Source organism: Heteronotia binoei, chromosome 17, assembly GCF_032191835.1.
Source record: "Heteronotia binoei isolate CCM8104 ecotype False Entrance Well chromosome 17, APGP_CSIRO_Hbin_v1, whole genome shotgun sequence".
NCBI lineage: Eukaryota > Metazoa > Chordata > Lepidosauria > Squamata > Gekkonidae > Heteronotia > Heteronotia binoei.
The window spans coordinates 52,004,786-52,019,408 of record NC_083239.1 but is presented as its reverse complement, the minus strand read 5'-3'; the positions used below and the strand labels follow the sequence as shown (position 1 = coordinate 52,019,408).

The 14,623-nt window shown below is 47.5% G+C and overlaps 1 protein-coding gene across 1 annotated transcript in view; it reads left to right on the top strand.

Annotated features, from left to right (window-relative positions):
* LOC132585895 (dapper homolog 3-like) overlaps positions 1–13,311 on the top strand; it is a 56,052-nt gene extending 42,741 nt beyond the window's left edge. The window contains exons 2-3 of the mRNA XM_060257772.1: positions 12,304–12,415; positions 13,118–13,311. Of these exons, the coding sequence (XP_060113755.1) occupies positions 12,304–12,415; positions 13,118–13,311 (306 nt within the window). The remainder of the gene's footprint in view (positions 1–12,303; positions 12,416–13,117) is intronic.
* Positions 13,312–14,623: the final 1,312 nt, after the last annotated feature.

The following is a 14,623-nucleotide window of genomic DNA, read 5'->3' as shown; positions in this document are numbered from 1 at the left end:
AAAGAAGATATCGATTTTCAGACGGTCTGGGATGCTTATAAAGCAGTAATGAGAGGGTTGCTGATTACTTTGAACAATAAAGATAAAAGGGAAAAAGAAAAACAACTACTGGATATTCAAAATGAAATAAAGAAAAAAGAAAGAGAGCTGAGGAAAAGACCAGGGAAAAAGAAAATTCTAAGGGAAATTTCAATATTGCAAACTCAACTAAGACATTTATTAAACAAAGAAGTAGAATGGAATTTGAAAAGGCTCCAGCAAAAATCGTTTGAAGGAGCAAATAAGACGGGGAAATACTTGGCGTGGCAGCTGAAAAAAAAGAGGGAAAATAAAATAATTAATAGAATTGTGATAGATGAAAGAGACGTAGTTACTCAAGAGGGAATAAAAAGAGAATTTTTTAAGTATTATGCCAAGCTGTTTAAAGGTGCTGAAGTAAAGAGAAAAAAGATAGATGAATATCTACAGAAAATAAAAATTGAGCCATTAACTGAGAATATGAGGAAAATTTTGAATGACCCAATTGAAAAAATAGAAATTGAGGCAGCAATCAACGTGATGAAAAATGATAAAGCTCCCGGGCCAGACGGTTATACAGCCAAGTATTTTAAAATGTTTAAAGATGAATTAATACCAAAATTACAGAAGCTGATGAATGCAATAAGAGTCAAAGGGAAGGTACCAAATACATGGAAAGAAGCTGTTATTTCTTTGATACCTAAAGAAGAAAGAGATGTTACAAATGTGAAAAATTACAGACCAATTTCACTTTTGAACAATGATTATAAAATATTTACAAGAATTCTGGCAGAACGTCTTAAGCAATATTTGATAAATTTTATAAAAGAGGACCAAGCCGGTTTTCTTCCCAAAAGACAAATAAGAGACAATATTAGAACTGTTGTAAATATTGTAGAATATTATGAAAGACATCCAGAAAAGGAAGTAGCGCTATTCTTTGCGGATGCAGAAAAAGCATTTGACAATTTAAATTGGGACTTTATGTTTGCAGTGATGGAAAAAATGGAGCTTGGAGAAAGTTTTATAAGAATGATAAAGGCAATATATTCTGAACAAAGTGCAAGGCTGTGCATCAACGCAGATCTTACAGATGAAATGAAAATTAGTAAAGGTACCAGACAAGGCTGCCCGCTTTCACCATTGCTGTTTATAATGACTCTTGAAATTTTACTAATGCAGATTCAAGAAGAAAAAGATTTAGAAGGACTACAAATAAAAGGATTTACCTATAAATACAGAGCATTTGCAGATGATATAATGTTTATAAATGAAAATCCTTTACAAGTTACACCTTTGTTGTTAATGAGAATACAAGAGTTTGGGGAGTTGGCAGGACTTTATATAAACAAAGAAAAATCAAAAATCTTATGTAAGAATATGCAGAAAAATAGACAACAAGAACTACAAAGACTAACGGGTTGTGAAGTTACCTCTAAGGTAAAATACCTAGGGGTAGAGATAACAATGAAAAATATTGATTTGTTTAAGAACAATTATGAAAAGCTATGGCGTAAAATAGAAGAAGATATGCTAAAGTGGAACAAGCTCAATTTGTCACTGTTGGGTAGAATAGCTGCAGTAAAAATGAATATTTTACCAAGGATTATGTATCTGTTTCAAACCATCCCCATTGTGAAAGATGCTAAGCAATTTGATAAATGGCGAAGAAAAATTTCGGAATTTGTGTGGGCCGGGAGGAAACCTAGAATTAAAATGAAAGTCCTGATAGATGCGAAAGAGAGAGGTGGATTCCAATTACCAGATTTGAAACTGTATCATGAAGCAATTTGTTTAGTATGGTTAAAAGAATGGATAACGTTATTAAATAAAAAACTTCTAATGTTAGAAGGCCATGGAAAAAAATTCGGCTGGCATGCATATTTGTACTATAAAAAAAAGAAGATGGACGGTCTTTTCTCTCACCATTATATAAGGAGTAGCTTATTAAATGTGTGGATAAAGTACAAGAAATATGGTGATGAGAGGAGACCTTTATGGATAGTGCCGGCTGAAGTGATAAAGTTAACGGCCAAAACAGTCAAGGAAAAACAACTATCATACAACCAGTTACTAAAAATACAAAGCAGGAAAATAGAATTGAAAACTGCAGAAGAACTAAACTATAAATATGATTGGTTTCAAATGCAACAAATAAAAAGTTTGATGGAGAATGATATCAAAGCTGAAGGAATAAGGAAAGAACAAACAGAAATGGAAAGAGTTCTGCTTGGAGATAATGAGAAATTAATTTCAAAAGTGTACAAATTACTTTTACAATGGGCTACAGAAGATGAAGTAGTGAAATCTCAAATGATAAAATGGGCAATTAATGTAAATAAAGAAATAAAGATGGAATCTTGGGAATATCTGTGGAAAAATTCCATGAAACTCGCAACATGTCATAGTATTAAAGAGAACTGTTTTAAGATGATGTATAGATGGTATATGACTCCAAAAAAATTAGCAAAGATGAACAATAAGATGCCAGATAGGTGCTGGAAATGTAAAAAGCATGAAGGTTCTTTCTACCATATGTGGTGGACTTGTGAAAGAGCTAAAATGTTTTGGCAAATGATTCAACAAGAGATATCTAAGATCCTGGGATATGAATTCAATAAAGAGGCAGAGACTTTTCTGCTGGGATTACAAATGGAAAAATTTCCAAAAGAAGATAGAACATTAATATGGTACTTGCTCTCAGCTGCTAGGACATTGTATGCGCAGTTGTGGAAGCAAGAAAAAATACCAGAAAAATGGGACTGGATTATGAAAGTTATATCATGGAGTGAAATGGACAAATTAACAAGAAAATTAAGAGACTGTGATTTAGAACTTTTTAACCAAGAGTGGAAGAAATTCAGAAGATATGTAGAGAAAGAGTGGAAAATAAAAGGACATTGGACAATTTTTGAGGATTAAGATTTTTAAGATAACAATATAACTCTTGAAGGGGGTTCTTCTTCCCTATGTTTCTTTTTTGTTTCGTTTTTTTTTCTTGATAGTTAAGGGTACCTTTAATATCTGTTTTTTTTTTAAAGAAAATAACACTGGCGGGGGTCAAGTAATTGGGGGAGGGGTGGGAGAAAGTAAGATGTGGGGTAGAATGATGGTCTTTTTCTTAATATATATTAAGCTTTTTATAAGTTGTAGTTATAGTTCTACTACCATATGTTACTAATAAAATTGTTTATTCAAGAAATCTCTGGGGACTTTGGGGGTGGAGCCAGGAGCAAGGTTGTGACAAGCACCGTGGAACTCCAAAGGGAGTTCTGGCCACCACACTTAAAGGGACTGCACACCTTTTAAATGCCTTCCCTCCAATGGAAATAATGAGGGATAGGGGTACCTTCTTTGGGAGCTCATAGAATTGGACCCCCTGCTCCAATCCTTTTGAAACTTGGAGGGTATTTTGGGGAGAGGCACTGGATGCTATGCTGAAAATTTGGTGCCTCTATCTCAATAAATAGCCCCCCCACATAGCCCCAGATCAATTCTCCATCATACTCTATTGGAATCCGTCTCCATAGGGAATAATGGAGTGCCCAGCAGACATTTCCCTCCCCCTCCGGCACTTTCTGATTACTCTGAAGCGGGGGGGAGGGCCTCCAAGCCAGGGGATCCCCTGCCTCCACCTGGAGATTGGCAAGCCTAGGTCATGACACCCAAAGGGGAGAAAGTGGGCGTGGAGGCAGGAAGGAAAACCCTTCCTTGGTATCTTTACACCCCCTCTAGACTTTGGGAGGAGGCAAGTCAAGAAGGGAGCAGGCTTCCTTCCCTCTCTTCCAAAACCCAGCTTCACATTATGCAGGCTCATAATGGTATTGCCGGGCAGAAATGGGAGGTCATTTATCACCCAACTTTTCCGCCGTCGAAGCTCCCCTCTCCGATGGGAATTCATCCGGCAAAGGACAGAAGGTCAATGAAAAATTTTAAGCACTGGATATTGCCTCAGATGGGGCTGGCCTGGGCGTGCCGGGGAATAAGACACACTCCAGGACGGAACCTGCCGCCCAATCCCTCGAGAGCAAAGACCTTGCAAACAGAACTCTCCCTGCTGCCTCCAGAAATCTTCTGGGGTGGGGTTGCCAAGTCCAGTTCAAGAAATATCTGGGGACTTTGGGGACGGAGCCAGGAGACACTGGGGGTGGAGCCAGGAGCAAGGTTGTGACGAGCATCATTGAACTCCAAAGGGAGTTTTGGCTATCACATGTAAAGGGACCACACGCCTTTTAAATGCCTTCCCTCCACTGGAAATCATGAAGGATAGTGGCACCTTCTTTGGGGGCTGACAGAATTGGATCCCCCGGTCCAATCCTTTTGAAACTTGGCAGGGGTTTTGAGGAGAGGCAATGAATGCGACGCTGCAAATTGGGTGTTTCTACCTCAAAAAACGGGCCCCACCCCTCCGAGCCCCAGATACCCACGGGTCAATTCTCCACTATACTTTATGGGAATCCGTCTCCATAGGGAATAATGGAGTGCCCAGCAGACATTTTCCTCTCACCTCCCCCGCCTTCTGATGGCTGTGAAGCAGGTGGGGCCTCCAAACCAGGGGATCCCCTGCCCCCACCTGGGGATTGGAAACCCTAGGGAGAACAGTGGTGCCCTGGAGGTCTACCTGTGGGAGTTCAGAAGGTGCAGTAATCACCTGACCTGGGTCCCCTGCTGGGCACAGCTGACAACCTCCAGGTGGAACCAAGAGACCTCCCGGAATTACAACAGATCTCTAGGAGGGATTTTTAAACATAGGTTTCTAAACAGAGGCGAGATGGTCACCTGACAGCAATGCTGTTTCTGTGAACTTAAGCAGACTTTGGAGAAACGTCAACTGCGGGGTGACATGATTGTGGTTTACAAGATCATGCAAGGGATGGAGAAGGCAGAGAAAGAAGTCCTTTTCTCCCTTTCTCACCATACGAGAACTCGTGGGCATTCAGTGAAATTGCTGAGCAGTCGGGTTAGAACGGATAAAAGGAAGTCCTTCACCCAAAGGGTGATTAACACGTGGGATTCACTGCCGCAGGAAGTGGTGGCAGCTACAAGCATAGCCAGCTTCAAGAGGGGATTGGATAAGCATATGGAGCAGAGGTCCATCAGCTTATCGTTGGAACTCTCTGTCTGGGGCATTGATGCTCTGTATTCTTTGTGTTTGGTTGGGAGGGGGGCAACAGTGGGAAGGCTTCTAGTGTCCTGGCCTCATTGATGGACCTCCTGATGGCGTCTGTTTTTTTGGCCACTGTGTGACACAGAGTGAGACTGGATGGGCCATTGGCCTGGTCCAACATGGCTTCTCTTATGTTCTTCTGTGACACAGAATGCTGGACTGGATGGGCCACTGGCCTGATCCAACAGGGCTTCTCTTATGTTCTTCTGTGACATAGAGAGTTGGACTGGTTCGGCCACTGGCCTGATCCAACATGGCTTCTCTTATGTTCTTCTGTGACACAGAGTGTTGGACTGGTTCGGCCACTGGCCTGATCCAACATGGCTTCTCTTATGTTCTTCTGTGACAGAGAGTGTTGGACTGGTTCGGCCACTGGCCTGATCCAACATGGCTTCTCTTATGTTCTTCTGTGACACAGAGAGTTGGACTGGTTCGGCCACTGGCCTGATCCAACATGGCTTCTCTTATGTTCTTCTGTGACACAGAATGTTGGACTGGTTCGGCCACTGGCCTGATCCAACATGGCTTCTCTTATGTTCTTCTGTGACACAGAATGTTGGACTGGTTCGGCCACTGGCCTGATCCAGCATGGCTTCTCTTATGTTCTTCTGTGACACAGAGAGTTGGACTGGTTCGGCCACTGACCTGATCCAGCATGGCTTCTCTTATGTTCTTCTGTGACACAGAATGTTGGACTGGTTCGGCCACTGGCCTGATCCAGCATGGCTTCTCTTATGTTCTTCTGTGACACGGAGAGTTGGACTGGTTCGGCCACTGACCTGATCCAGCATGGCTTCTCTTATGTTCTTCTGTGACAGAGTATTGGACTGGATGGGCCACTGGCCTGATCCAACATGGCTTCTCTTATGTTCTTCTGTGACACAGAATGTTGGACTGGTTCGGCCACTGGCCTGATCCAGCATGGCTTCTCTTATGTTCTTATGTGACAGAGTATTGGACTAGATGGGCCACTGGCCTGATCCAACATGGCTTCTCTTATGTTCTTATGTGACAGAGTATTGGACTGGATGGGCCATTGGCCTGATCCAACATGGCTTCTCTTATGTTCTTATGTGACAGAGTATTGGACTGGATGGGCCATTGGCCTGATCCAGTATGGCTTCTCTTATGTTCCTATGTGACAGAGTATTGGACTGGATGGGCCATTGGCCTGATCCAATATGGCTTCTCTTATGTTCCTATGTGACAGAGTATTGGACTGGATGGGCCATTGGCCTGATCCAATATGGCTTCTCTTATGTTCTTATGTGACAGAGTATTGGACTGGATGGGCCATTGGCCTGATCCAATATGGCTTCTCTTATGTTCCTATGTGACAGAGTATTGGACTGGATGGGCCATTGGCCTGATCCAATATGGCTTCTCTTATGTTCCTATGTGACAGAGTATTGGACTGGATGGGCCATTGGCCTGATCCAATATGGCTTCTCTTATGTTCCTATGTGACAGAGTATTGGACTGGATGGGCCATTGGCCTGATCCAATATGGCTTCTCTTATGTTCCTATGTGACAGAGTATTGGACTGGATGGGCCATTGGCCTGATCCAATATGGCTTCTCTTATGTTCCTATGTGACAGAGTATTGGACTGGATGGGCCATTGGCCTGATCCAATATGGCTTCTCTTATGTTCTTATGTTACAGAGTATTGGACTGGATGGGCCATTGGCCTGATCCAATATGGCTTCTCTTATGTTCTTATGTGACAGAGTATTGGACTGGATGGGCCATTGGCCTGATCCAATATGGCTTCTCTTATGTTCCTATGTGACAGAGTATTGGACTGGATGGGCCATTGGCCTGATCCAATATGGCTTCTCTTATGTTCCTATGTGACAGAGTATTGGACTGGATGGGCCATTGGCCTGATCCAATATGGCTTCTCTTATGTTCCTATGTGACAGAGTATTGGACTGGATGGGCCATTGGCCTGATCCAATATGGCTTCTCTTATGTTCCTATGTGACAGAGTATTGGACTGGATGGGCCATTGGCCTGATCCAATATGGCTTCTCTTATGTTCCTATGTGACAGAGTATTGGACTGGATGGGCCATTGGCCTGATCCAATATGGCTTCTCTTATGTTCTTATGTGACAGAGTATTGGACTGGATGGGCCATTGGCCTGATCCAATATGGCTTCTCTTATGTTCTTATGTGACAGAGTATTGGACTGGATGGGCCATTGGCCTGATCCAATATGGCTTCTCTTATGTTCTTATGTGACAGAGTATTGGACTGGATGGGCCATTGGCCTGATCCAATATGGCTTCTCTTATGTTCTTATGTGACAGAGTATTGGACTGGATGGGCCATTGGCCTGATCCAATATGGCTTCTCTTATGTTCTTATGTGACAGAGTATTGGACTGGATGGGCCATTGGCCTGATCCAACATGGCTTCTCTTATGTTCTTATGTGACAGAGTATTGGACTGGATGGGCCATTGGCCTGATCCAATATGGCTTCTCTTATGTTCTTATGTGACAGAGTATTGGACTGGATGGGCCACTGGCCTGATCCAACATGGCTTCCCTTATGTTCTTATCATGTGACAGGCCAGGAAGGGTTGCTTCAGGGCTTCGTTCTTGTGGCCCTTTCTTACACATCCAGGGAATGTTGTTCACCACTGGAGTCAGATAGCAATTTTTCTCCAGGCCAGTATGGCTAGGGATCTTGGAAGGGTTTTTTTTGGGGGGGGGCAATCTTCTGGGCATGGAGCAGGGATCACTGGGGTGTGCGAGGGAGGTATTTGTGAATTTCCTTCATTATTCAGGGGGTAGGACTAGATGACCATGGAGCTTCCTTCTATGATTCTGCTTAGTTCCTCTCCTTCATCCTCTCTGGTCCCTTAGATTCTGAGGTCTTTTCCCAGCCTTTAACTTGACTCACAAAGCCACCTCCGTCCAGTTTCTTTCTGCAGTGAAATCTCACCTGAGCCATTTCTTCCATCTGCTGTGGAGGGGGGGGGCGGGGTGGGGGGAGAGAAGGCCCCTTCTTCTTCACCTATGCTAATTCATTTAAATGCATGCAGATTTAGAAGTGAAAGTTGCATGCCCTCTCTGTGACCCTTTCAAATTGCAGCCAAGCTAATTTGCGTCCGTTCAAGCCGCACCGCTCTAATCATGCAAATGCAACTTGCTGTAGAGTTAATTTTTCTGACTTGTGTCAGGTGGGGTTAAGGACTCCCCCCTCCTCCTTGTACCTCTTCTCTTTCTGGTTCCTTCTCCATAATATTCAGTTGAATCCAGGGCTTTTTTTTGGTAGAAAAAAACCAGCGGCAACTCATTTGCAAATTAGGCCACACCCCTGACGTCAAGGCAGCTGAAACGGTGTTTCTGTGCGCGCCTGCTAAAAAAAAAAAGAAGAGCTCTGACTTGTGACTGTTGCTACCCCATTTTTTTATCTTCATCTGTCTGCAGAGCCAGTTTGGTTTAGCAGTTTAGTGTGCCGACTCTTTATCTGGGAGAACCGGGTTTGATTCTCCACCCCTCCACTTGCACCTGCTGGAATGGCCTTGGGTCAGCCATAGCTAGGGTGGCCAGACCGTCCCGGTCTCCCGGGACATTCCCGGTTCTGGCCACCCAATCCCGGCTCCCGGGCTGCCTATACCGGGACCATTAAAGGTCCCGGTTTAGCCAGCCCCGGAGGTGGTGGGCCGCGGGCGCCGGCGGGGAAGGCGGCGAGTGAGGGAGGGAGCGTCCCTGCGCCTGCACAGGGCCCCTGCGCACGCGCAGGGACGCTCCCTCCCTTACTCGCCGCCTTCCCCGCCCGCGCGCGGGGCCGGCAGCGGTGGCGGAGGCCTCTCCGCGGCCTCCGCTGGTCGCTGGAAGCCCTCCAGAGTCTCTGGAGGGCCTCCAGGGACCAGCGGAGGCCACGGGGACGCCGCGGAGCACCCGGCGCTGGTCCTGGAAGGCCTTCCAGAGCCTCTGGAAGGCCTTCCGGGACCAGCGCCGACCAGCAAAGGCCTCCCCGCGGCCTCCGCTGGTCCCTGGAGGCCCTCCAGAGTCTCTGGAGGGCCTCCAGGGACCAGCGGAGGCCGCGGGGACGCCGCGGAGCACCCGGCGCTGGTCCCGGAAGGCCTTCCAGAGCCTCTGGAAGGCCTTCCGGGACCAGCGCCGACCAGCGAAGGCCTCCCCGCGGCCTCCGCTGGTCCCTGGAGGCCCTCCAGAGGCCAGCGCCGGCAGCTCCCTCCCTCCCTTGCCTGTCGGTCACTTCCGGGTTCCTGTCCTGCATCTCGACCTGTGTTATTAGTGACAGGCTGCTTCAGCGTGCCGCTGCGCCGGCCCCCTGGGCCCCACAACAATGGGACTGATGCCACAGGGACGGGCTCGAAACACTCTATAACCCCTCAAAAGAACAGCAGTCTAGCTCGCTTCCCCCGAGCCCTGCCGCCATAAGCCTCAAGGGGGCTCATTTTGCGGCATCTCCCGGCGGGAGGGTGGCACCCGCACGGGACACATATCAAATGAAAGAGGGGGCGCAGGGCTATCAGAAACAGCCGGCGGAGTGAGTCGGGAGAGCACCCCACTGGGGGATCCACACCCCGAAAGTGATGAAGGTGGCGCAGATAGAGCCAACAGAGCAAACAGGACAAAATAAATAGGCTGCATTATGCAGCACAGTTGAGAAAGTGCCTTATCCCATATACTGATGAAGTATATACAGGATTTCAGAACAAAATTGTTTCCGGCGGTGATATTTGGGGGATTTTTGGGGATGTCACAGGAAGTGCTGTGAAGTCACTTCCTGTTTCCGGCAGTGGCATTTGGGGGAAATGATGTCATTTGGGGGAAATGATGTCACAGGAAGTGATGTCACTTCCCATTTCCGGCAGGTGACGCGGGGAAATGATGTCACAGGAAGTGATGTCACTTCCTGTTTCCTGTGGTGGCATGACGTCACCGGAAGTGATGTCACCGGAAGTGACGTCACTTCCTGTTTCCGGCGGCGCGCGCGCACCCCTACCTTCCCCCCCCCCAACGTGTCCCTGGCTGGCCTTCAGACATTATGGTCACCCTATAGCTCTCACAGAATTGTCCTTGAAAGGACAGCTGCTGTGAGAGCCCTCTCCACCCCACCCACCTCACAGGGTTCCTTTTGAGGGGTGAGAAGATATAGGAGATTGTAAGCCACTCTGAGTCTCTGATTCAGAGAGAAAGGTAGGGTATAAATCCGCAGTCGTCGTCTTCTTCTGCATAGCCAGATCACTAAGAGGTCTGTTCTTCCATGACGGGTGGCCGTTTTCCCACAATCCCCTGTGTTTCTCCTTGGCGTAAACTCGCAAGAAAGATTGGCGAGAGTTTTCTGCAGCAAACTCCCTCACCCCACCTCTTTCCTTTGGCGGGGTGAGACTTTTGCCCTTTGTTTCCAGACGGAACTTTGAGTGATGGTCCCAAATGAGCCCCTTTTGTCCCTTGTGCACCCATCTGTCTGGAGGTCAAAGGTCACCCTGTAGCCTTCATTTCTCTTCCTATCCTGTGTTCTTGACACGCCACCTGCCTGATATACAGGGTTCACTCTTTCCTGCAGTAAATGAAGGAGGAATTCTCAGGGATAACCGTGTCAGGGACATAAGAACTTGCCTTATTTTTGTTGTTTTTCAGTTACAGAGTGGAGTCCAACTCGTTGCAACCCCATGACTTATACCAAGTCAGAAAATAGGAGTATTCAGTCCCGGCTTGTCTGTTGAGCCCCGTGGCGCAGAGTGGTAAAGCTGCAGTGCTGCAGTCAGAACCTTCTGCTCACGACCTGAGTTGGATCCCAGTGGAAGCTGGGTTTAGGTAGCCGGCTCCAGGTTGACTCAGCCTTCCATCCTTCCGAGGTTGGTAAAACAAGGACCCAGCTTGCTGGGGGGGAAGCATAGATGACTGGGGAAGGCAAGGGCAAACCACCCCGTAAAAAGTCTGCTGTGAAAACGTTGTGAAAGCAATGTCACCCCAGAAGAAGAAGAAGAACATATTGGATTTATATCCCGCCCTCCACTCTGAAGAGTCTCAGAGCGGTTCACAATCTCCTTTACCTTCCTCCCCCACAACAGACACCCTGTGAGGTGGGTGGGGCTGGAGAGGGCTCTCACAGCAGCTGCCCTTTCAAGGACAACCTCTGCCAGGGCTATGGCTGACCCAAGGCCATTCCAGCAGGTGCAAGTGGAGGAGTGGGGAATCAAACCCGGTTCTCCCAGATAAGAGTCCGCACGCTTAACCGCTACACCAAACTGGCTCTCCACGAATCGAAAACGAGTGGTGCTTGAACAGGGGACTACCTTTACCTTTTTGTCTGTTGTGATCAGCGGTAGCTCTCCGGGGTTTTAGGCATATTTATTTATTTATTTATTTATTTATTTATTTATTTATTTATTTATTTATTTATTTATTACTTTGCATTTATATCCCGCCCTCTCCGCAAGCGGACTCAGGGCGGCTTACAGTATCATAAAAACAATCATTCCATAAAACATATAAAACCATAATACATTTATCAGTTTAAAACTATTACGCTATCTCTTGTAAGGCTCAAGAGACATGGGCTAGGGAGTGATGTTGTAAATTTACCAAATAGGGGAAAATATTTGTCTTGGGACTTTCCATTCACTGTATTGCCATGAAAACACACGCATATTTGGGGACTAGTCTGCTGTCGTTCTGTGCAACAAAGACAACAATGCATTGTCGTAATCGTTTTAAGTTACTCGTAGTGATGGTATTCTGTCACGGTAGTTCTAAGGAGTCTCGTGGCGCAGAACGTTAAGCTGCAGTATTGCAGTCCAAGCTCTGAGCTCGATCCCTGTGGAAGCTGGGTTCAGGCAGCCGGCTCGAGGTTGACTCAGCCTTCCATCCTTCCGAGGTTGGTAAAATGAGTCTCCAGATCCAGCTTGCTGGGGGGAAAGTGTAGAGGACTGGGGAAGGCAACGGCAAACCACCCTGTAAAAAGTCTGCCGGGAAAACAACATGATGCGACGTCACCCCAGAGTCGGAAACGACTGGTGCTTGCACAGGGGACTACCTTGACCTTTTGCATGGTAGTTCAGTTAGAGTTTTCTTCAGGTAACGCCAGGCATAGAAATCCTTGACCCTAATTTATTTCCTTGCTTTTCAGGATGCGCTGCCTGGTTTGATGTGGGAACTGGAACAGCAGCTGGGGCTACTGCGACTTTACCCTGAGAAGACGGGCAGGGAGGCAACAGAGACGGACAGCTGGCCAAGCTCAGGTAAGGATCAGAGCCAAGGAGCCACTGCAGGAATCTCTCAGTTCTGGGTTCGAGGTGGCATGCCGCTTCTAGGGAATACTTCTGCTCCCACCCTGCAAGTCGTAGGGTCAGGCCTCGGATTCAGCAGGAGCTCACAGGAGCGCAGCTCCTGAACCTTTCTGAGGGTTCCCCCTCTTCCTCCCCACCTACCTTGTCCATTGAATAGGAGGTGCAGCTGCATAACAATCCCTGGATGAGGAGAGCGGGCAGCCAGCCAGCCACCAGGGGCTTTGCCGCGCCCCCAGCAGCCTTCATTAACCCCTGGAGAAGCCCATGCCACCCTTTCTCCACTTCTTATGTGATTTTGGGTGTCGGGTGGCTCGCTGGCCTTTTGACTGGGAGGGGGGCGGCCAAGGAGAGCCCCAGGTGAGCGAGGCCTGTTTGGGCTGGCTGGATCTCTAGCCAGCCCAAGCAGGCCTCGCTCGCCCGGGGCTCTCCTTTCTTGCGACGGGTTGCTTTTGGCTGGGGCGGGGCAGCGTATGCTAATGAGTTATGATAATGAGCGCCACCTATTTTTCTGCAAAACGACCCCTGCATAGGGTCATCTAAACATCTTGACTTTGCTCGTGAGTGACCAAACTTGGGGGGAAAGTCTGCTTCACTGGCAGGTAGCAGGTGAAAATAACTCTTTTTTAAAAATCACATATGTCAATTCTCCACCAGGTTTCTGCGAGGGCCCGCAGTCGGCTGTCGCCTCTGATTCTCCGGCATCCGGGTTTGGCGATTCCTCTTCCAGTTTTCCTTCTGCTTCGGGGTCCTACTCCAGGATTGGTTATGCCAGTGAGCGCCCCAAATCCGTGGGTGAGTCAGTGAGGGGCATACTTGATTTGAGGGGGAGGGTGTATCTTATTTCCTGACGTGTCTGTGTGCATAGTTGTCACAGTTCTCTGGTTAGGGGGGATTTGGTGGTCTCCCTGCAGGGCTGGATATGGGGGGCGCAGAGGGGGGTTGCTTGTCCCAGATCTAGGGGGAGGCAGAGGCCAAATTGGGTATAGAGTCTATTCTATGGGTCCATAAGGGGGGGGCCTTTTTTAATTTTGCCCCCCCCTCAAAAAACATGCAAGAGCCCCGTGGCGCAGAGTGTTAGAGCTGCAGTACTGTAGCCCTAAGCTCTGCTCACGACCTGAGTTCGATCCCCGGTGGAAGCTGGGTTTTCAGGTAGCCGGCTCGAGGCTGACTCAGCCTTCCATCCTTCTAAGGTCGGTAAAATGAGTCCCCAGCTTGCTGGAGGGAAAGCAATGGCAGGGCAATGGCAAACCACCCCGTAAAAAAGTCTGCCGTGAAAACGTTGTGAAAGCAACGTCACCCCAGAGTCGGAAACGACTGGTGCTTGCACAGGGGACCTTTCCTTCCCAAAAAACATGTAGATCTGCTCCTGTCTCCCTGTAGGATGTTTTCCCCAGTGAGGGACCTTTGGTCTGCCTCAGGAAAGGGAGAAGATGCTCTGGGTGGAAATTCTCTAGTGGAATCCTCCACACTGCTGTAAAATTTATAAATTCAAGCTGGATGGTTAATCAGGGAGCGAGTGTGGCTGCCATAAGAAATAATCAGGGGAGATGCTGGGGGGAAAGTGTAGACGACTGGGGGAAGCAAGGGCAAACCACCCCGTAAAAAAGTCTGCTGTGAAGACGTCGTGATGCGGCGTCACCCCAGCGTCGGAAACGACTGGTGCTTGCACAGGGGACTACCTTGACCTTTTTAAGGAAGGAAAACAATTCATTAGAGTGGGCATCAAGGAAAAAGTAGGATGGCTGGAAAAAACCTGGAGCATACGGGGCGGGTTGACACTGGCCCGTACAAAGTGTTCTAGCAGTGGAAAATAAGTAAGATTCTTCTCACCAAGTTAAAGACAATTTATGATCTGAGTTCCCATCTGCTTATATGTGCGTAGAAACAAAAGCAGCAATAGTAATGGGAAGGAGAGGAAGATGATATTGGATTTATATCCCGCCCTCCACTTCGAAGAGCCTCAGAGTGGCTCACAATCTCCTTTCCCTTCCTCCCCCACAACAGACACCCTGTGAGGTGGGTGGGGCTGAGAGGGCTCTCACAGCAGCTGCCCTTTCAAGGACAACCTCTGCCAGAGCTATGGCTGACCCAAGGCCATTCCAGCAGCTGCAAGTGGAGGAAGCAAAGCATGTATTCTTTGTTTTCCGTGAGACGCTCTCT